The sequence below is a fragment of the Ictidomys tridecemlineatus genome, unplaced genomic scaffold, assembly GCF_052094955.1.
Source record: "Ictidomys tridecemlineatus isolate mIctTri1 unplaced genomic scaffold, mIctTri1.hap1 Scaffold_261, whole genome shotgun sequence".
Taxonomy (NCBI): Eukaryota; Metazoa; Chordata; class Mammalia; order Rodentia; family Sciuridae; genus Ictidomys; species Ictidomys tridecemlineatus.
In genome coordinates, this window is record NW_027522274.1 from 330,710 (window position 1) to 354,093 (window position 23,384).

Sequence of the window (23,384 nt, forward strand, 5' to 3'; positions counted from 1 at the left end):
TTCTCCTCCCTGGTTCTACTGCTTTCTCTTCTTTGCACTGAACTTTAAAAGATGCAACATCATTTCTCTCATTTCTCTCTGTGCAGATTTTGCCCATTACAACCCCAAGATACATAATTTTTATTTAATATGCTTTCCATCTCTAAAGTCATTATATAGTTTTAAAAATAATCTAAGTATGCAAAAATTATATGTGGTTGGATTAATTATATTTAATATGTTTACATCATCACAGAAAGAAAAGCTATGTTCAAAAAAGAAATAGACTTCTTTGCAAGTAATAATGATCTTGACGTTTTCTATAAATAACTTATCTGGTATCCTTAGGAAAAGCTCGTACTTTTACCTAGAACTTCTGAGTCAACTAGTAGGTTGCATTTTACAAAGAAACAAACCATGTGAAAAAGAATTCTTTTCCCAGTTGCCATGTTTGGTGGCTTTATATCCCCTTGCTCCTTGATACTCAAGAATATTTATCATATCACCTTTACTGCTTAAGAAAGTATCTTAAACAAGGAATGTATTATTTTAATACAGCTTGGGTGGGTATGGGTTTCATTACACTTTGGTGGGGGCAGGGTACCGGGGGTTGAACCCAGGGGCACTCAACCCCTAAACCACATCCCCAGCTCTGTTTTGTGTGTTATGTAGAGGCAGGGTCGCATTGAATTTCTAAGCACCTAGCTAAATTGCTGAGGCTGGCTTTGAACTCAAGATCCTCCTGTCTTTGCCACTTAGGCCGATTGGATTGCAGGCATGGAAATACCAGGCCAGGGCTCCATTACATTTAAATAACTTCATTGAAGTATAAATTACATACCATGAAATCCAATCATTTGAAAGATCAATTCAGGTTTTACAAAATGTATTTTTAAGGTTTCCTTAAGATTATAGAGTTAGTAGCTGAGTCTTATTAAATTATTATTTTTGTTACTATTACTGTCATATTTCTAGAGAAGTAATTCTACTTAAAATGAAATCGGTTTTAACACATTTCAGATGCTCCTCATTTATATTATTTATTATATAATAGAAAAGTTTTCTGTGGTACATTGTTAACTTTCCTTTCCCTTTCACTTTCAGAGAAGGATTGCTTCCCTTCTGGAACACCAGCAGTAAGTTGATGATGAATTTCTTATAGTTCTTGCTCTAATTAATGTTATGAAAACAAATCTGTTTTTCATTTTTTTTTAATTTCTAAAATAAGAGGTAGGGCTGGGGTTGTGGCTCAGTGGTAGTGTACTTGCCTGACATGCATGAGGCACTGGGTTCCATTCACAGCACCACATACAAATAAATAAAATAAGGGTTCATCAACAACTTAAAAAATGTTTAAAAATATAAAATAAGAGGTAAAGAAATGATTAATGTTTCTAAATAGCACTCCAGAATATTTATCATAATGTTTATTTACTTTTCCATATTTCAGAAAATCATCTTTAATTTTAATTGAATATATTGGAACCAGTGAGGATTAATCATTTTAAAATTAGCTATGGAAAAAATAACTTCTTAAAGTTTGTTTAAAAAAAAGAGACCTGGTCACCTTTTAATCTTTGACTTTTCCTGGCTTGTCTTCCTTTGCTCCTGAACACAGCTGAACACCAATGTACCGGAAACATCAGCAATAGTAATAGAGGCAGATGATGGTGATGGAGAGGTGCAGCCTTTCACTGCCCCACAACATGGCCATACAAGACCAGTGAGTGACTAATGACCTGGTGTGCACATCTGTACATGTGTGTTTGAAAAGCAGCTGTTTGCATTTCACTTTCAGAGATAATTTCAAAAAGCCTTCAACTTTAACATATTTTTCTATGAGAAGATTAATTTAAGATTAGAGTTTTTACCTAAAGAGTACTCATCAAAAACCACTTTTTTAAAAAATAAAATCAATGGCTTCTTTAAAAGTTAGAATACTTAACTCACTGAATTTTTTCTTTCCATGTTTTATCCCCTTTTCCAGAGAGATCATCTATTGCTGTGTTTTTTCTCTGTTTCATAATGTGGGTAACTCTTCTACCTAAAACTTAAATGTTTCTTCTTCCCCATCTTATGTACTTTATTTCTCCTTTTGACATTTCTCTCAAAGCATTGATGGCATTCTAAAGACAGTTGAGAGTGGAATTCCTCACCTGCTGAGGGAGAATTTCAGCAGTAATGAGCTCAGGTGGAGCCAGGGAGAGAAGTACTAAGGGGGCTGGACTGTGATGTGGTGGCTCTGAGGACCAACATTGATTCCCATCTAATGACAGAAGGCTGTGTTTTCTATATTCCTTACAACTGGCTCTTTGAAGTGAAAGGGAGAGTATGCAATATATTTGTGTAAAATGTTATGAGACTGGATTAATGATAAGTTATTGTAGTGGAAACTACCACAGTGAAACATAAAGATAGAAATGAAAACAACTTTTAAATGCATAGCATCAGTGAGCTGTGAGACAGTTTCAAGGGTTTTCATGATGTGTAATGAAGTTCTGATAGAAAAAATCAACCCAAAAAATCTATCTCCCAAAAGCTATTAACCTCTTCTTCAAATAAAGTAAAGTCAAAAGCACCTCTACCAACCTGAATAAATAAATGTCTTGTCTCTTATAAAAGTATCTTTAAAAGATAAAACCATTTAACTAAAAATAATAACAGTAAAGGCAGGAGATATGCATATAAAATGACAATAAGAGCTTCCAGGCCAAGAACAACAACCCTAAGATTATTGTCCTGTGTGACATGGGGTGTCACATGATGGTGGAGGGTGATCATTCAAAGATGCAAACATTCAATAATAAGAGGGAGTCTTACCTAATCACTAAGCGGCTTAAGGCCCTGGGTTTAATCCAAAACAGCAAACACCAAAAAAAAAAAAAAAAAAAAAAAAACAAGAAGAAAAAAAAAATTGTTCAAAAATCCCATCATGTATGTATCCCAAATCACAAATGAATATGTTACTTTCACCTACATACCTTTTGACCCAAAAATGTAATTTTTAGCATGTGTGTCATAGGGAAACCATAGAACAGCATAGATTATGGATTGTGTCCCATTATTTTGATAGCAAAATGTAGCAAAAAGTCAACTCAAATATCATTAGTAGTAAATTAATTAAAAATATGGCATGACCATTTAATGTACTACTAGATTATTTCAAATGTATTTAAGGGGGAAAAAAAGCTGTAATGTATTGCTGGGTTCAGTGGAGCATGAATGTAATCGCAGAAGCTAGTGAGGCTGACTTAGGAGGTTTGCAAGTTCAAAGGCAGACTCAGCAATAAGCAAGGAACTAAGCAATTTAGTGAGACCCCTGTCTTAAAAAATAAAAAGGCAGAGGGTATGGCTGAGTGGTTGAGTGCCCCCTGAATTCAATCCCTGGTTCTCCTCCTCCCCGCCTAAAAAGATCTGAAACAGTAAACACTGTATAAAGTGGGTTCTTGGTTTCAAATCCCTACATTTGTATTCCCTGAAGTGCTGAAGTTGGAATGGGCCTGCCACCCTGTGTTCTCTATCTGTGTAAAGCCTAGAGCAGAACCAGATATAACCAAGCATCCTTCTTCCTGTTTGCTGTCCCCTGACTTATGCTCTTGGCTTAAGCCTTTTCCATTAGGAGCTACTCTGGTGGGTGATGAACAAGAGGAAATACAGGTTTGACACTTCTGTCCCTCTCCCCAAACAAACCCAGCACTCCCTTCCCATTCCGCTGTTTGGATCTTTCCTGTTCATTTGCAAGATAAATATGGAAAAGTAGAGTATTAGAAAAAGAGACCATTTAGAATTTAGTCAAATCTAAGATTATGTGTATGGGTTTGTTTTATGTATGTTGATGTTTATGTCTGAAAATGGATAGTATTAGAGCAATTCAAACCACAACTCATGTCTGAATTTCTCTTTGTTAGGGCATGCCAGAGCAGGGGGCTCAGATGCCACAAACCTTCAGGGTCCTCAAAGGAAAGCCAATGGAGCATCCTCTAGCTGTACGGGGTGTCAACAAGTATTATAATGCCAGCACCTTGAAGAAGAAAAATCTCAGATTTCCTCCTACTGGTGAGACCTCAGACAGTGGTAAAAGACTGAATCCCATGGAAACTTGTGAAGCACTGATAGATAAAAAGATCATTTCTGGAAAAATAAAAGGATAAACTGTATTGTTCCTACTTTCTCCTACATAGATACTGCTTTTTGTCAACTGTCCGGATGGCTCTTGAACATCATCTGGAGATTGAGGATTTCATTGATCTCATAATTTTGTTAGAAATGGAATTGGATCTGTTACATTTTCCCCCATATTTCTTATACATTATAATTCAACATGCTAATGGGATTCACACTTGTTCCATGTTGTTACATTTACTTGGGTATTTTTTTTCCTCCTCAAGGGTTTAAATGATTTTTAGTTGAGAAGGATAAATTGTGGATTTCTAGACATGTTTATGCTAGAGATATGTTTATTGTCAGTGGCCTAGAAGGAATTTTTGCTTTATACATGCATAGACCTTGAAATAAAAAGTATTTTCTATTCAAAAATTACATGCAAATACATAAAAATAAATACCTTACCTCAAAGGATTTATTCCTCAGAATTAGAATCTCAGTGGGTAAGAGTTGAAGTATACTGGATTTTTAAAAACAGTTTGTGTAAGGCAGCATCGGAATGAAGTCCACGTGGTGCAGTTGGTTGAGCGCTCCCTAGAATATCTTTGGAGATTTAGTTAGACTCTCCTTCCCCAAGCTGGTTCTCCTGCTTTCCCTTCATTGCACTGTACATTAAAAGATGCAACATCATTTCTCCCGTTTCTCTCTGGGTAGATTTTCCCCATTACAACCCCAAGATATATAATTTTTATTTAATATGTTTTCTGTCTCTAAGTCATATATATAGTTTTAAAAAATAATCTAAGTATGCAAAAATCATCTGTGGTTGGATTAATTGTATTTAATATGTTTACATCATCACAGAGAGAAAGGCTATGTTCAAAAAAGAAGTAGACTTCTTTGCAAGTAATAATGATTTTGACTTTTTCTATAAATAACTTACCTGGTATCCTTAGGAAAAGCTTGTACTTTCACCTAGAATGTCTGAGTCAACTAGTAAGTTGCATTTTACAAAGAAACAAACCATGTGAAAAGAATTCTTTTCCCAGTTGCCATGTTTGGTGGCTTTATATCCCCTTGCTCCTTGATACTCAAGAATATTTGTCATATCACCTTTAGTGCTTAAGAAAGTATCTTAAACAAGGAATGTTTTATTTTAATACAGCTTGGGTGGGTATGGTTTTCATTACACTTTGGTGGGGGCAGGGTACTGGGGATTGAACCCAGGGTCACTCAACCCCTGAAGCACATCCCCAGCTCTATTTTGTATCTTATGTAGAGGCAGGGTTGCATTGATTTTCTAAGCACATAGCTAAATTGCTTAGGCTGGCTTTGAACACAATATTCTCCTGTCTCTGCCTCTTGAGCCCTTTGGATTATAGGCATGGAATTACCAGGCTAGGACTCCATTATATTTTAATAACTTGATTGAAGTATACTTTACATACCATGAAATCCAGTCATTTGAATGATCAATTCAGGTTTTTCAAAATGTATTTTAAGGTTTCATTAAGATTAAAGAGTTAGTAGCTGAGTCTTATATAAATTTTATTTTTAAGTTACTATTACTATCATATATCTAGAGAAGTAATTCTACTTAAAATGAAATGGGTTTTAACACATTTCACTTGCTCTTCTTTTATATTATTTTTCTTTTTGTCATAGAAAAGTTTTCTGTGGTAAATTGTTAACATTCCTTTCCCTTTCATTTACAGAGAAGGATTGCTTCCCTTCTGGAACACCAGCAGTAAGTTGATGATGTATTTCTTATAGTTCTTGTTCTAATTAAGGTTATGAAAACAAATTTTTTTTTAATTTCTAAAATAAGAGGTAGGGCTGGGGTTGTGGCTCAGTGGTATTGTGCTTGCCTGGCATGCATGAGGCACTGGGTTCCAGTCTCAGCACCACATACAAATAAATAAAATAAGGGTTCATCAACAACTTTTAAAAAAATGTTTAAAAAATAAAATAAGAGGTAAAGAAATATTTAATGTTTCTAAATAGCACTCCAGAATATTTATCATATGTTTATTTACTTTTCCATATTTCAGAAAATCATCTTTATTTTTCAATTGAATATATTGTAACCAGTGAGGTTTAATCATTTAAAAATTAGCTATGAAAAAAATAACTTTTTAAAGTTTGTTGAATATAAGGAGACCTGGTCACATTTTAATCTTTGAATTTTCCTGGCTTTGTCTTCCTTTGCTCCTGAACACAGCTGAACACCAAGTGGCCGGAAAAATTAGCAATTGTAATGGAGGAAGAGGATGGTGATGGAGAGGAACAACCTTCCACTGCCCCACAACTTGGCCATACAAGACCAGTGAGTGACTAATGAGCTGGTGTGCACATCTGTGCATGTGTGTTTGAAAAACAGCTGTTTGCATTTGACTTTCAGAGATAATTTCAAAAAGCTTCAAGTTTAAAATATTTTACTATGAGAAGATTAATTTAAGATTAAATTAAAGTTTTTACCTAAAGAGTACTCATCAAAAACCACTTTTTTGAAAAATAAAAATCAATGGCTTCTTTAAAAGTTAGAATACTTAACTCACTGGGTTTTTTCTTTCCATGTTTTATCCCCTTTTCCAGAGAGATCATCTATTGCTGTGTTTTTTCTCTGTTTCATAATGTGGGTAACTCTTCTACCTAAAACTTAGATGTTTCTTCTTCCCCAGATTATGTACTTTATTTCTCCTTTTGACATTTCTCTCAAAGCCTTGATGACATTCTAAAGACAGTTGACGGGCTGGAGATGTGGCTCAAGTGGTAGCGGGCTCGCCTGGCATGCGTGTGACCTGGGTTAGATCCTCAGAACCACATACCAACAAAGATGTTGTGTCCGCCGAGAACTAAAAAATAAATATTAAAAATTCTCTCTCTCTATTCTCTCTCACTCTCTCTTTAAAAAAAAAAAAAGGACAGTTGAGAGTGAAATTCCTCACCAGCTGAGGGAGAATTTCAGCAGTAATGAGCTCAGGTGGAGCCAGGGAGAGAAGTACTAAGGGGGCTGGACTGTGATGTGGTGGCTCTGAGGACCAACATTGATTCCCATCTAATGACAGAAGGCTGTGTTTTCTATATTCCTTACAACTGGCTCTTTGAAGTGAAAGGGAGGATAGGCATTATATTTGTATAAAATGTTATGAGACTGGATTAATGATAGATTATTGTAGTGGAAACTACCACAGTGAAATATAAAGATCCCCAGCTCTTGCCACTCAAAATCCGGTGCCGGGTTGACCTGATCAGATTGCCCATCAGAATGTCGGAGCCCCTTCAGAGTGTGGTGAATCACATGGCCACCCGTCTCAGGGTGTCCCCAAGCAGAATTCTTTTGCTCTTTGGAGAGACAGAACTGTCCCCTACGGCCACCCCCAGGACTCTGAAGCTTGGAGTGGCTGACATCATTGACTGTGTGGTACTAGCAAGTTCTTCAGAGGCCACAGAGACATCCCAGCAGCTCCGTCTCAAGGTGCAGGGCAAAGAGAAACACCAGATGCTGGAGATCTCGTTGTCTCAGGATTCTCCTCTCAAGACCCTCATGTCACATTATGAGGAGGCCATGGGACTCTGGACACAAGCTGTCTTTCTTCTTCGATGGGACAAAGCTTTCAGGCAAGGAGCTGCCAGCTGATCTGGGCATGGAATCCAGGGACCTCATTGAGGTCTGGGGCTGAAACCCTGTTTGGAGGGCCCTCCAGGACTTGGGGACAAAGCTTTTTTGCCCTCTCAGGGTTAGCAGAAGCTGAGTTAGAACCTATCTTTAAGCTGAGGCAAAATCAAGGAATGAACTTTGACTCTATCTCCTATTGACTCTGGTCTCCAGCCTAGCTGCTTGGTTAGTTGTGTAGTGGTCGTGGCTGCCCTGGGGGGCCTGTGGCTGCATGACAAGTCCTGCTGAATTGTGCAGCCCCCAGGACACGGAGAAGATGTCTCCCCCCTCATCTCTCACCTTCATCTCCCGTCTCTTCCTCCAAATGTCTATTCTATGAACTGTTGCTCTTATTCAAAGAGTGACTTGAAGTAAATGAGGGTTGGGTTATGGGCTTCCAGGCCTGGGACACAGGGCCTTAGATCACATCAAGGACCAACAGTGGCCTTATCCTCATTTGGGGGCTGGGAATGCAGTTTGCTGGGGGCACGTTCTCCAGAGTGGTGTCTGGGCTGCAGCTTAAGCCCTGGAACACTCTCGAAGAACAAAGGTACTAGGGTCTCAGCCATGGCATCTCCTCTCCCAAGGACCCTTTAGAGCCCCCTTTCTGGCACACACTTCCTGGTGCACACATTTGAGGCAGAACTGAGCACAGCCATTTGGTTTTGGACTTTGGGATCACAGTCCCGTGCAAGGATCCTGGTTTTGTGGTGTTTCTGCCTTTCTTCCCACCATCCTTTCCCATCGGCACCCTGTTTGTTTATTCTATATCTTTGAATATCACTGTGTCCTTATAGGATAAGGTGTTCAGGAGTGAATATGCTTTTACTGTTGTGTGAGATTGTGGTGCAATAGGTTTCACTCAGTATGTGTGGAGCTGTAGCCTCTGCTCATTCTAGATCTGTCACGTGGTACCCCATAGGGGCATCGACGCATTTCACTCACACGTTGCCTTACGTATTGGACACCGGGGTGCCACCACCTCCTGGCACCACATTCCAGGCCACAATCAACATCCTTTTTGGTGTCCCTTCTGAGCTCGTGTGAAACTTCTCTGGCATACACACTCAGGATGGGGTTACGGGTCACACAGGCTAATCTCTCTGGCCTTCCACTGGAGGCTTCCTTCCTCCTCATCCTCCCTAGCACTTGGTACTGCCCAACTGTCTGGTTTTTGCCAGCCTGGTGGGCCCAAGGGGCACAGCATTTAATGTATTCCCATTGGATCACCAGTAATTTGGGGGATCTTGTCGCTTGCCCCTCGGCCCCGCTGGCTGCTCTAGGAATGAATGGCTCCTTTTCCCACAGGACTTCCTTTTTGTGTGTTGTATGTGTTTATTCTGAGGAGTTCCCTATATATTTCTGGGTAATTGCAAATAACTCAGAATGGCACTTTGTGAATCTAGGGATCCTTCACTGAATAGACATTCTTAATTTTAAGGTAGACACATTGTTTTGTTTTGAAGTTTGTTGCTTTTTGATTTATTTCAAGTTAGTTAAGATATTTTCATTTTCTTATGTTAGCTCATTTCTTTTCCTTTCACATTGAGTCTGCAGAGTTCGGCTTGGTCCAGCTAGGACACCCTGGGCAGTGCCCTGGTTGGCCACTGTTCTGAGCGATCCAGCACTGGTTCTCACTTGTTAATGCCAGGCTCTGCTGGTTGGAAAAGATTAAACATCACCTTTAAACTATTTGATATGTACCTTTGTGTGTGAGACCAAGTTTTATTTTTTATCATAGAATGAGCCATTTTTCTCAGTTTTGTCTACTAAAAAAAAGCTATTAATCTTTCACTGATATGTGGTATAATTTTTTCAAAATTATGTCAACTCCTTAAAAATGTTTTTGTTGGACTTCAGCATTCCTTTGAATTTTATAGCATGTAAATAATCCATGTATAGTCTAGCTCTCCATCTTTTTTTGCAGAATTTTTGTATCCATTAGTAAGTTGAGCACATAAAAATTATGTATTCAATCTCAACAGAATAAATAGGAGTAAACTTGTATATACTTAAGGATTTCCATCTTTCTGGTCCTCATGTGACCCCTCCACTAAGATACTTGTGACAGAATCCATTATTTATTCCCTCACATCCATTCTTCTCCCTTCCAAAGTAACAGAACTCATGGCTTTTAGTGAAATACAGAGAACCTCAATAAAGAGTCATCAGCTCTCAAAAAAAAAAAAAGAAATGAAAACAACTTTTAAATGCAATAGCATCAGTGAGCTGTGAGACAGTTTCAAGGGTTTTCATGATGTGTAATGAAGTTCTGATAGAAAAAAAAAAACAACCCAAAAATCTATCTCCCAAAAGCTATTAACCACTTCCTCAAATAAAGTAAAGTCAAAAGCACCTCTACCAACCTGAATAAATAAATGTCTTGTCTCTTATAAAAGTATCTTTAAAAGATAAAACCATTTAACTAAAAACAATAACAGTGAAGGCAGGAGATATGCTTACAAAATGACAATAAGAGCTTCCAGGCCAAGAACAAGAACCCTAAGATTATTGTCCTGTGTGACATGGGGTGTCACATGATGGTGGAGGGTGATCATTCAAAGATGCAAACATTCAATAATAAGAGGGAGTCTTACCTAATCACTAAGCAGCTTAAGGCCCTGGGTTTAATCCCAAACACCAAACACACACACACACACACACACACACACACACACACACACACACACAAAATTTGTTTAAAAATCCCTTCATGTATCTATCCCAAATCACAAATGAATATGTTACTTTCACCTACACACCTTTTGACCCAGAAATGCAATTTTTAGCATGTGTGTCCTAGGGAAACCATTGAACAGCATAGATTATGGATTGTGTCCCATTATTTTGATAGCAAAATGTAGCAAAAAGTCAACTCAAATATCATTAGTAGTAAATTAATTAAAAATATGGCATGACCATTTAATGTACTACTAGATTATTTCAAATGTATTTAAGGGGAAAAAAAGCTGTAATGTATTGCTGGGTTCAGTGGAGCATGAATGTAATCGCAGAAGCTAGTGAGGCTGACTTAGGAGGTTTGCAAGTTCAAAGGCAGACTCAGCAATAAGCGAGGAACTAAGCAATTTAGTGAGACCCCTGTCTCAAAAATTAAAAAGGGTGAGGGTATGGCTGAGTGGTTGAGTGCCCCTGAATTCAATCCCTGGTTCTCCTCCTCCTCCCCGCCTAAAAAGATCTGAAACAGTAAACACTGTATAAAGTGGGTTCTTGGTTTCAAATCCCTACATTTGTATTCCCTGAAGTGCTGAAGTTGGAATGGGCCAGCCGCCCTGTGTTCTCTATCTGTGTAAAGCCTAGAGCAGAACCAGACATAACCAAGCATTCTTCTTCCTGTTTGCTTTCCCTGACTTATGCTCTTGGCTTAAGCCTTTTCATTAGGAGCTACTCTGGTGGGTGATGAACAAGAGAAAATACAGGTTTGACACCTCTGTCCCTCTCCCCAAACAAACCCAGCACTCCCTTCCCATTCCGCTGTTTGGATCTTTCCTGTTCATTTGCAAAATAAATATGGAAAAGTAGAGTATTAGAAAATAAGACCATTTAGATTTTAGTCAAATCTAAAATTATGTCTATGGGTTTGTTTTATGAATGTTGATGTTTATCTCTGAAAATGGATAGTATTAGAGCAATTCAAACCACAACTCATGTCTGAATTTCTCTTTGTTAGGGCATGCCAGAGCAGGGGGCTCAGTTGCCACAAACCTTCAGGGTCCTCAAAGGAAAGCCAATGGAGCATCCTCTAGCTGTACGGGGTGTCAACAAGTATTATAACGCCAGCACCTTAAAGAAGAAAAATCTCAGATTTCCTCCTACTGGTGAGACCTCAGACAGTGGTAAAAGACTGAATCCCATGGAAACTTGTGAAGCACTGATAGATAAAAAGATCATTTCTGGAGAAATAAAAGGTAAACTGTATTGTTCCTACTTTCTCCTACATAGATACTGCTTTTTGTCAACTGTCCGGATGGCTCTTGAACATCATCTGGAGATTGAGGATTTCATTGATTTCATAATTTTGTTAGAAATGGAATTGGATCTGTTACATTTTCCCCCATATTTCTTATACATTATAATTCAACATGCTAGTGGGATTCACACTTGTTCCATGTTGTTACATTTACTTGGGTATTTTTCTTCCTCCTTATGGTTTTAAATAATTTTTAGTTGAGAAGGATAAATTCTGGATTTCTAGACATATTTATGCTAGAGATATGTTTATTGTTAGTGGCCTAGAAGGAATTCTTGCTTTATAAATGCATAGACCTTGAAATAAAAAGTATTTTCTATTCAAAAATTACATGCAAATACATAAAAATAAATACCTTACCTCAAAGGATTTATTCCTCAGAATTAGAATCTCAGTGGGTAAGAGTTGAAGTATACTGGATTTTTAAAAACAGTTTGTGTAAGGCAGCATCGGAATGAAATCCACGTGGTGCAGTTGGTTGAGCGATCCCTGGAATATCTTTGGAGATTTAGTTAGACTCTCCTTCCCCAAGATGGTTCTCCTGCTTTCTCTTCTTTGCACTGTACATTAAAAGATGCAAGATCATTTCTCTCATTTCTCTCTGGGTAGATTTTCCCTATTACAACCTCAAGATATATAATTTTTATTTAATATGTTTTTTGTCTCTAAAGTCATATATATATTTTTAAAAAATAATCTAAGTATGCAAAAATCATATGCGGTTGGATTAATTATATTTAATATGTTTACATCATCACAGAGAGAAAGGCTATGTTCAAAAAAGAAGTAGAGTTCTTTGCAAGTAATACTGATCTTGACTTTTTCTATAAATAACTTACCTGGTATCTTTAGGAAAAGCCCTTACTTTTACCTAGAACTTCTGTGTCAACTTGTAAGTTGCATTTTACAAAGAAACAAACATGTCAAAAAGAATTTTTTTCCCAGTTGCCATGTTCTGTGGCTTTATATCCTCTTGCTCCTTGGTACTCAAGAATATTTGTCATATCACCTTTAGTGCTTAAGAAAGTATCTTAAACAAGGAATGTTTTATTTTAATACAGCTTGGGTGGGTATGCTTTTCATTACACTTTGTTGGGGGCAGGGTACCGGGGATTGAACCCAGGGGCACTCAACCTCTGAACCACATCCCCAGCTCTATTTTGTATGTTATGTAGAGGCAGGGTTGCATTGAGTTTCTAAGCACCTAGCTAAATTGCTGAGGCTGGCTTGGAACACAAGATCCTTCTGTCTCTGCCTCTTGAGCCCCTTGGATTATAGGCATGGAATTACCAGGCTAGGACTCCATTATATTTTAATAACTTGATTGAAGTATAATTTACATACCATGAAATCCTGTCATTTGAATGATTAATTAAGGTTTTTCAAAATGTTTTTTTTAGGTTTCATTAAGATTAAAGAGTTAGTAGCTGAGTCTTATTTAAATTTTATTTAAGTTACTATTACTATCATATTTCTAGAGAAGTAATTCTACTTAAAATGAAATGGGTTTTAACACATTTCACTTGCTCTTCTTTTATATTATTTTTCTTTCTGTCATAGAAAAGTTTTCTGTGGTAAATTGTTAACATTCCTTTCCCTTTCATTTTTAGAGAAGGATTGCTTCCCTTCTGGAACACCAGCAGTAAGTTGATGATGTATTTCTCATAGTTCTTGTTCTAATTAATGTTATGAAAACAAATCATTTTTTAAAGTTGTTCATCAACAACTTTAAAAAATGTTTAAAAAAATAAAATAAGAGGTAAAGAAATATTTAATGTTTCTAAATAGCACTCCAGAATATTTATCATATATGTTTATTTACTTTTCTATATTTCAGAAATCATCTTTATATTTTAATTAAATATATTGTAACCAGTGAGGTTTAATCATTTAAAAATTAGCTATGGAAAAAATAACTTCTTAAAGTTTGTTTAGTAAAAGGAGACCTGGTCACATTTTAATCTGGCTTGTCTTCCTTTGCTCCTGAACACAGCTGAACACCAAGGGGCCGGAAACATCAGCAATTGTAATGGAGGAAGGTGATGGTGATGGAGACATGAAGCCTTTCACTGCCCCATGACATGGCCATACAAAACCAGTGAGTGACTAATGAGCTGGTGTGCACATCTGTGCATGTGTGTTTGAAAAACAGCTGTTTGCATTTGACTTTCAGAGATAATTTCAAAAAGCCTTCAAGTTTAAAATGTTTTACTATGAGAAGATTAATTTAAGATTAAATTAAAGTTTTTACCTAAAGAGTACTTATCAAAAACCACTTTTTTGAAAAATAAAAATCAATGGCTTCTTTAAAAGTTAGAATACTTAACTCACTGTTTTTTTCTTTCCATGTTTTGTCCCCTTTTCCAGAGAGATCATCCATTACTCTGTTTTTTCTCTGTTTCATAATGTGGGTAACTCTGCTACCTAAAATTTAGATCTTTCTTCTTCCCCAGATTATGTACTTTATTTCTCCTTTTGACATTTCTCTCAAAGCATTGATGGCATTCTAAAGACAGTTGAGAGTGAAATTCCTCCCCAGCTGAGGAGAATTTCAACAGTATTGAGCTCAGATGGAGCCAGGGAGAGAAGTACTAAGGGGGCTGGACTGTGATGTGGTGGCTCTGAGGACCGCCACTGGATTCCCATCTCATGACAGAAGGCTGTGTTTTCTATATTCCTTACACCTGGCTCTTTGAAGTGAAAGGGAGGGTAGGAATTATATTTGTGTAAAATGTTTTGAGACTGGATTAGTGATAGATTATTGTAGTGAAAACTATCACAGTGAAATATAAAGATAGAAATGAAAACAACTTTTAAATGCAATAGCATCAGTGAGTTGTGAGACAGTTTCAAGGGTTTTCATGATGTGTAATGAGGTTCTGATATAAAAAATCAACCCAGAAATCTATCTTCCAAACGCTAAATAACAGCTTCCTCAAATATAGTAAAGTCAAAAATAATTCTAGATGCCTGAATAAATAAATGTCTGTCCCTTATAAAAGTATCTTTCAAAGATAAAACCATTTAACTAAAATAATCACAGTGGAGGCAGGAGATATGCATATACAAAATGACAATGAGAGCATCGGGGCCAAGAACAACCACCCTAAGAATCTTGTCCTGTGTGACATGGTGTATCACGTGATGGTCAAGTGTGATCATTGAAAGATACAAACATTCAATAATAAGATGGAGTCTTACCTAATCACTAAGGAAAGAAAGAATAAAAAAGTGAAAAATGAGAGATGGAGCAACAGGAATGCTCCTGCATTGCTAGTGGGAGGCTCCACTCCAGATTAGGGTTTTTTCAGTTTCCCACAAAATAAAACATGACCTTACCACCTATCCCAGCAATGTGTTTCCAGGTATTTGCCCCCATGCATTGAGATGTGTCCACACAAAAACCTGTGCAAAATTTTTATAGCATCTTTATTCATATTTGCTAAATCTATAACAAGATGTGTTTCAAAAAGTGAATGTGAGGACTGTGTGAAGCTCAGTGGTAGAGCACATGCCTAGCTTGCTGAGGCCCTGGATTTTATCCCCAGCACCACAATATAAACAAAAGAAATCCAATATATGTGCTACATCCATACAATAGAAATAGGATTCATGGATAAAAACTGAGATATAATAACACCAAAAGGCATGAAAGAATTTTGTCTTATCTATTTATTTATGACAGGAAAATAACTTGTATAATTGACTACATGCCTATGGCATGGGCATATTAATCTCTGAAAGATCTTTTAGAGCATAGTGCTTAGTGGTGCCCTTCCATCTAAAGGGGCTAGATGCTCTTCAATTGCAAGTGTAGCATGTGGGCTAGAAGTGTTCATCCATGCTAGGGCAGTGTCTAGCATGAATGTTTAGGACATCTCAAGTTTGAGGAGTTTTATAAAATCATTGATTGCAGGGATTCAGAGGTGTGAAGAGGATGAGTAGTAGGTTTTTAGGGCAGTGAATTTATTCAGTATGATATTATAATGGTAGATACACAGGACAATATTCATTTTTCAAATCCCATAGAATTATATAATCCAATACAAAGAGTGAACTCTAATGTCTAAAGTGTCAGCTTTGGATTTTTTTTTATTGATTGTTCAAAGCATTACAGAGCTCATGATATATCATCTTTCATACATTTGACTCAATTGGGTTTTGAGCTCCCATTTTTACCCCAAATACAGATTGCAGAATCACATCTGTTACATACTCACATTTTTACATAATGGCATATTAGTGACTGTTGTATTCTGCTACCTTTCCTATCCCCTACTATCCCCCCTCTCCTCCCCTCCCCTCCCATCTTCCCTCTCTTCCTCCTCTGCTGTTGTTCAATTCTTTCCCTTTTTTTCCCTCCCCCTTGCCCCTCATAACCTCTTATAATTTTGTGTATCATTGAAGGTCTCCTACCATTTCCATATGCTTTCTCTTCTCTCTCCCTTTCTCTCCCCCCATTCGTCTTTGTTTACTGTTAGTCTTTTCCTCATGCTCTTTCTTCCTGTTCTGTTCTTAGTTGCTCTCTTTATATCAAAGAAGACATTTGGCATTTGTTTTTAAGGGCTTGGCTAGCTTCACTTAGCATAATCTGCTCTAAAGCCATCCATTTCCCTGCAAATTCTATGATTTTGTCATTTTAGTGCTGCATAATACTCCATTGTGTATAGATGCCACATTTTTTTTTATCCATTCATCTATTGAAGGGCATCTAGGTTGGTTCCACAGTCTAGCTATTGTGAATTGTGCTGCTATAATCATTGATGTGGCCGTATCCAAATAGTGCGCTCTTTTAAGGTCCTCAGGGAATAGTCCGAGAAGGGCGATAGCTGGGTCAAATGGTGGATCCATTCCCAGCTTTCCCAGGAATCTCCATACTGCTTTCCCAATTGGCCTCACCATTTTGCAATCCCACCAGCAGTGTACAAGTGTACCCTTTTCCCCACATCCTCGCCAACATTTATTGTTGTTTGACTTCATAATGGCTGTCAATCTTACTGGAGTGAGATGGTATCTTAGGGTGGTTTTGATTTGCATTTCTCTGATTGCTAGAAATGGTGAGCATTTTTTCATGTAGTTTTTGATTGATTGTATGTCCTCCTCTGAGAAGTGTCTGTTCAGGTCCTTGGCCCATTTGTTGATTGGGTTGTTTTTTATCTTATTGTTTAATTTTTTGAGTTCTTTGTACATTCTGGATATTAGGGCTCTATCTGAGGTGTGAGGGGTAAAAATTTGTTCCCAGGATGTAGGCTCTCTATTTACCTCTTTTATTGTTTCTCTTGCTGAGAAAAAACTTTTTAGTTTAAGTAAGTCCCATTTGTTTATTCTTGTTATTAACTCTTGGGCTATGGGTGTCCTATTAAGGAATTTGGAGCCCGACCCCACAATATGTAGATCGTAGCCAACTTTTTCTACTATCCGACGCAGTGTCTCTGATTTGATATCTAGCTCCTTGATCCATTTTGAGTTAAATTTTGTGGCTGGCGAGAGAAAGTGATTCAATTTCATTTTGTTGCATATGGATTTCCAATTTTCCCAGCACCATTTGTTGAAGATGCTATCCTTCCTCCATTGCATGTTTTTAGCCCCTTTATCAAATATAAGATTGTTGTAACTTTGTGGATTAGTCTCTCTGTCCTCTATTCTGTATCATTGGTCCACCTGCCTGTTTTGGTACTTGTACCATGCTGTTTTTGTTACTATTGCTTTGTAGTACAGTTTGAACTCTGGTATTGCTATACATCCAGATTCACACTTCCTGCTTAGAATTGCTTTTGCTATCCTGGGTCTTTTGTTTTTCCATATGAATTTCAAGATTGCTTTATCTATTTCTACAAAAAATGCTGTTGGGATTTTGATTGGCATCGCATTAAACCTGTAGAGAACTTTGGGTAATATCGCCATTTTGATGATGTTAGTTCTACCTATCCATGAACAGGGTAAATTTTCCATCTTCTGAGATCTTCTTCTATCTCTCTCTTTAGGGTTCTGTAGTTTTCATTGTATACATCTTTCACCTCTTTTGTTAGGTTGATTCCCAAGTATCTTATTTTCTTTGAGGATATTGTGAATGGAGTGGTTTTCCTTATTTCCATTTCAGAGGTTTTGTTGCTGATATACAGGAATGCCTTTGATTTATGCGTGTTGATTTTATAACCTGCCACTTTGCTGAATTCATTTATTAACTCTAGCAGCTTCTTTGTAGGCCCTTTTGGGTCTGTTAAGTATATTATCATGTCATCCACAAATACGATAATTTAATTTCTTCTTTTCCTATTTTTATGCCTTTAATTTCTTTTGTCTGTCTAATTGCTCTGGCTAGTACTTCAAGAACTAAATTGAATAGAAGTGGTGATAGAGGGCATCCCTGTCTTGTTCCAGATTTTAGAGGGAATGCCTTCAGTTTTTCTCCTTTAAGGATGATGCTAGCCTGAGGTTTAGCATATATAGCTTTTACAATGTTGAGGTAAGTTCCTGTTATCCCTACTTTTTCTAGTGTTTTGAACATAAAGGGATGCTGTACTTTGTCGAATGCTTTTTCTGCATCTATCGAGATGATCATATGGTTCTTGTCTTTAAGTCTATTGATGTGGTGAATAGCATTTATTGATTTCCGTATATTGAACCAGCCTTGCATCCCAGGGATGAATCCTACTTGATCATGGTGCACAAGTTTTCTGATATGATTTTGTATTCGATTTGCCAGAATTTTATTGAGAATTTTTGCATCCAAGTTCATTAGAGATATTGGTGGTCTGTAGTTTTCTTTCTTTGAAGTGTCTTTGTCTGGTTTTGGGATCAGAGTGATGTTGGCCTCATAGAATGAATTTGGAAGAGCTCCTTCTTTTTCTATTTCTTGAAATAGCTTGAAAAGTATTGGTATTAATTCTTCTTTGAAGGTTTTTTAGAATTCCGCTGTATACCCATCCAGTCCAGGACTTTTCTTGGTTGGTAATCTTTTTATGGCTTCTTCTATTTCTTCCTTTATTATTCGTCTGTTTAAATTGTGTCTTCCTTTCTCAATCTGGGCAAATCCTATGCCTTAAGAAATTTATCGATATCTTCACTATCTTCTATTTTATTGGAATATAGGGTTTCAAAATACTTTCTAATTATCTTCTGTATTTCTGTAGTGTCTTTGTGATATTGCCTTTTTCATCCTGTATGTTAGTAATTTGAGTTCTCTCTCTTCTTCTTTTCATTAGCATGGCTAAGGTCTTGTCTATCTTATTTATTTTTTCAAAGAACCAACTTTTAGTTTTATCAATTTTTTCAATGGTTTTTTGTTTCAATTTTGTTGATTTCTGTTCTAATTTTAATTATTTCTTGTCTTCTACTACATTTGCTGTTGTTTTGCTCTTCCTTTTCTAGGTTTTTGAGGTGTAGTGTGAGTTCATTTATTTATTGGTTTTTTCTTTTTTTGAGGAAAGAACTCCAAGAAATGAATTTCCCTCTTAAAACTGCTTTCATTGTGTCCCATAGATTCCGGTATATTGTGTCTGTATTATCATTTGACTCTAAGAATTTTTTCACCTCCTCCTTTATGTCTTCTGTAACCCATTGATCATTCAATAACATATTGTTCATTTTCCATGTGATGTAGGATTTTTCCTTCCTTCTTTTATCATTGATTTCCAATTTCATTCCATTATGATCAGATATGGTGCATTGTATTATCTCCATGCCTTTATATTTACTACAAGTTGCCTTATGGCATAATATATGGTCTATCTTTGAGTAGGATCCATGTGCTGCTGAGAAGAACGTGTATCCACTTGATGATGGTTGATATATTCTAAATATGTCGGTTAACTCTAGGATATTGATTGTGCTGTTGAGTTCTATAGTTTCTTTATTCAGTTTTTGTCTAGAGGATCTGTCTAATGGCGAGAGAGGTGTTTTGAAGTCACCCATAATTATTGTGTTGTGGTCTATTTGACTCTTGAACTTGAGGAGAGTTTGTTTTATGAACGTTGCAGCTCCATTGTTTGGTGCATACAAATTGATAATTGTTATGTCTTGTTGGTGGATGGATCCTTTTAACAGTATATAGTGTCCTTCTTTATCCTTCTTGATTAACTTAGGTTTGAAGTTGATTTTATTCAATATGAGTATGGCCACTCCTGCTTGCTTCCGAGGGCCATGTGAGTGGTATGATTTTTCCCAACCTTTTACCTTCAGCCTGTGTATGTCTTTTCCTATCATATGAGTCTCCTGAAGGCAGCATATTTTTGGATTTGTTTTTTTTTTTTTTTTTTGATCCAGGTTACTAGCCTATGTCTCTCGATTGGTGAGTTTAGGCCATTAACATTTAAGGTTACAATTGAGATATGATTTGTACTTCCAGTCATGCTTCTTTATTTATTTATTTTAGTTTGGCTAGTTTTAATTTTTGGTTATTTTCCTCCCCCTTTACTGAGATACCTCCTGCTGTTAGTTTTGGGCACTATTTTTCAATTCCTCTTCTTGTAGTATTTTGCTCAAAATGCTTTGCAGTGCTGGTTTTCTTGCTGCGAATTCTTTTAGCTTTTGTTTATCATGAAAGATTTTAATTTCATTGTCAAATCTGAAGCTCCATTTTGCTGGATACAGTATTCGTGGTTGGAATCCATTATTTTTCAGCGTTTGAAATACATTGTTCCAGGATCTTCTCGCTTTCAAATTCTGTGATGAGAAATCAGTCTTTAACCCAATTTGTTTACCCCTGAATGTAATCTGCCTCTTTTCTCTCATAGCTTTTAATATTCTCTCCTTGTTCTGTACATTGGCTATCTTCATAATTATATGTCTTGGAGTTGGTCTATTATGGTTTTGAATGTTTGGGGTCCTGTAGGCTTCCAGGATTTGGCAATCCAATCCATCCTTCATCTCTGGGAAGTTTTCTAGAATTATTTTATTTAATATGCTGTCCATTCCTTTGGTTTGAATCTCTGTGCCTTCTTCTATCCTGATGACTCTCAAATTTGGTTTTTTTATGACATCCCATATCTCTTGAATAGATTGCTCGTGGGATTTAAGCATCTCTTCTGTGTTGACTATATTCTTTTCAAGTTGATAAACCTTGTCCTCATTATCTGATGTTCTGACTTCTACTTGATCAAGTCTATTTGTCATATTCTCATTTGAGTTTTTAATTTGGTTTATAGTTTCCTGCAATTCTAGGATTATTGTTTGATTTGTTTTTTAAGATCTCTATCTCCTGGTAGAGCTCGTTCTTTGCCATTTGAATTTGTTTGTTTAATTCATTTTCAAAATATAATTTTATTGCTTGGACTTGCTGTCTCATGTCTTCTCTAATATTCCTTTCCATTCGAGTTAGGTATGCCAAGTTCTTTCCCTATTCCTGCTTCTGATGTTTCTATGTCCTCCTGTAGAATTAAGTTGTTTTGCATTGTTTGTACACCTTTTTTCCCTTGTTTTCTTATGTTGTCCACGTTACTTTCCAGCTCTATTTGATTGTCGTGTTTCTGCTCTCTTTATAGATTTGTTTTGGTTCTGTATTACTCTGATGTCTCTCCTTTGTGTTGTTAAACTATGCCTGCTAACGTGGATTCCGACGTCCGAGCTCCACTGACGACACTACTCTGCTATGACGGGCCCCAGGCTCCTTGCCGGGGTGTCCTAATGGGGGTGTGTGACTGGACTGTCTGTTTGGTTTCAGCTCCCGGTTGCAGCAGGCAGGTTGTCTCCAGCCGCCCAGTATCACAGGCCGGGGGCGGGTGATCGGTGGCCAGCGGGCGGGCTTTCTTCTACCGCCCAGTTACGCGGGTAGTGGGTGAACTGTTGCCAGTGGGCCTATGGTTTCCAGCCGCCCAGTCGCCAGGGCCTTGTCTCTAGTCTCCTGGTTTCTCCTGCTAGTCGTGGTTTCTCCTGCTAGACCAGATTTCCCCTGAGTGATGGTTCTCGGCAGTTCAAACTGTACTGTGGGCCTGCTGTTTGTTGGGTGTGGAGGGTGGCTATTGGGAACCCCGGCACTCTATTGTTTTGTTTCTGTTGTGGGGAATAGAACTGTACCAATTCCTTCCCCCTCTGAAATCCCGTACTCAGCCCGGGGGTCAGTGCGGGCTTGGCAGGCGGGATTCCACCTAATCGCAGCCACTTTTCTCCCTGCTTGCTAATTAATTGCTTCTCTGCAGCTCCATGCCTTCTGTAGCCACGGGGCAGGCCGAGCGAATCAGTCAGCCCAGATCTCCGAGGTCACACAGTTGGCTATTGGGATCCCCTGCACTGTATCCTTTTGATTTTTTCTGCTTGCCCCTCCCCCAGCGCTGGCTAGACAGGTTTCATTTTGGCTGCTAATGGGAGGGGGAGTTGAAGGTCAGGTGTCTCTCGTTTTCCCCTAGTCTTTTTGCAGGCTCACTCTGATACTCCCTCCCCCGGAAAGCCTAGGAGAGATTTTATGCGAATATCCCGATGTATGGGGGATGAGCTGAGTGACACACACCTGTTTTATTGTTGTAATCTGTTGGAGAGTGGTGGTGGATACTTCAGCTCTCCAAGATGGTGGCCGCTGATTGCCTTGGCGGAGTGTACCCTGTGGGGGATAGGACTGTACCGCTTCCTTCCCCATCTGAAATCCCGTACTCAGCCAGGGAGTCAGTGCAGGCTTGGCTGGCGGGATTCCACGGAGTTGCAGCCACTTATCTCCCTGATTGCTAATTAATCGCTTCTCTGCAGCGCCACACTTTCTGTAGCCACGGGGCAGGCCGTGAGAATCAGTCAGCCTGGATCTCTTGGGTCACACAGTTGGCTATTCTCAGCTTTGGATTAATAGAATTACATCGGTATTTGTTCATTTGAGGTAGAGTGCTTGCCCGGCATGCACGAGCGCCATGGTTCAAGCCCCAGCACCTCCAAAAAAACAACAAAAGTGTATTAATATATAGATTTGTATCCACAATAGGTATCATTGTAGTAAGTATACTGTACTGTAATGCAAGATAACAATAAGAAAATGAGGAGCCAACATGGGAACATTTCATGTCACAGGCAACTCAGCGAGGATCTCTATTGTTTGCTCACTTTTTATACCTAAAATTTATACTAAAGAATCCATTAATTAGAAGTAATTTCACTTCTAGAAACTTAAACAATTAAAAAAACTGTTTTCCAAACAGCTTATAAAAGTTATGGTTGTGACTAAGAGAGGTTTGTGGCAGGTATTAAAATACTTGTTGCTTAAGTCAATTGTATTCATAAGTAGTCTTCAGGCCTTAGTTGAAAGAACATAAAACGTTTTGCTTCTAAATTATGCACTTTTTGTTTCCTCTCTTTGGCAGCACCCACTCCCGAACATGGCGAAAGGGCTCACAAGTTAACTCCTCACATCTTGGCAGCCAAGGAGGTTCTCCAGAAAAACTATGAATGGCATCCTACTCTTTTAATATTCTGGAAAGGAAAATGTTAAAAATTTTAATAATTAAAGTGTTCTTTGTTTTAAAGGACTAGTACCATTAAATTTGCCATTTTAGCCCTGTTAAGTAGACAACTCAGAGGCATTAATTACACTCACAATATTGTACAAACTTCTGTTTCCAGCACACTTTTGTCCCTCCAAACAGAAACTCTGCCACCATGTATGTAAGAACTCCCATTCCTCCTCCTCCACCCCTGGCTGCCACCATGCTTTTTTCTTTTCTTTTATTTGTTCTAATT

General features: G+C 37.7%; 1 protein-coding gene across 1 annotated transcript; it reads left to right on the plus strand.

Moving 5' to 3' along the window:
* The first annotated feature begins 1,032 nt into the window (after positions 1-1,032).
* LOC144373152 (serine/threonine-protein kinase PAK 2-like) lies at positions 1,033-23,170 on the plus strand. The gene is made up of 7 exons (XM_078036270.1): positions 1,033-1,115; positions 1,598-1,702; positions 3,888-4,035; positions 5,799-5,830; positions 6,305-6,409; positions 13,723-13,827; positions 23,009-23,170. The coding sequence occupies exons 3-6, from the start codon at positions 3,891-3,893 to the stop codon at positions 13,807-13,809; spliced, it is 369 nt and encodes a 122-aa protein (XP_077892396.1). The 5' UTR covers positions 1,033-1,115; positions 1,598-1,702; positions 3,888-3,890; the 3' UTR covers positions 13,810-13,827; positions 23,009-23,170.
* The last annotated feature ends 214 nt before the right edge of the window (positions 23,171-23,384 follow it).

Bases quoted from the DNA above. Each gene is read 5' to 3' on its own strand.
- LOC144373152 (XM_078036270.1), top strand. From the start codon at position 3,891: ATGCCAGAGCAGGGGGCTCAGATGCCACAAACCTTCAGGGTCCTCAAA. The intron at 5,831-6,304 runs GTAAGTTGATGA...TCCTGAACACAG, and splicing joins TCCCTTCTGGAACACCAGCA to CTGAACACCAAGTGGCCGGA. The intron at 6,410-13,722 runs GTGAGTGACTAA...TCCTGAACACAG, and splicing joins AACTTGGCCATACAAGACCA to CTGAACACCAAGGGGCCGGA.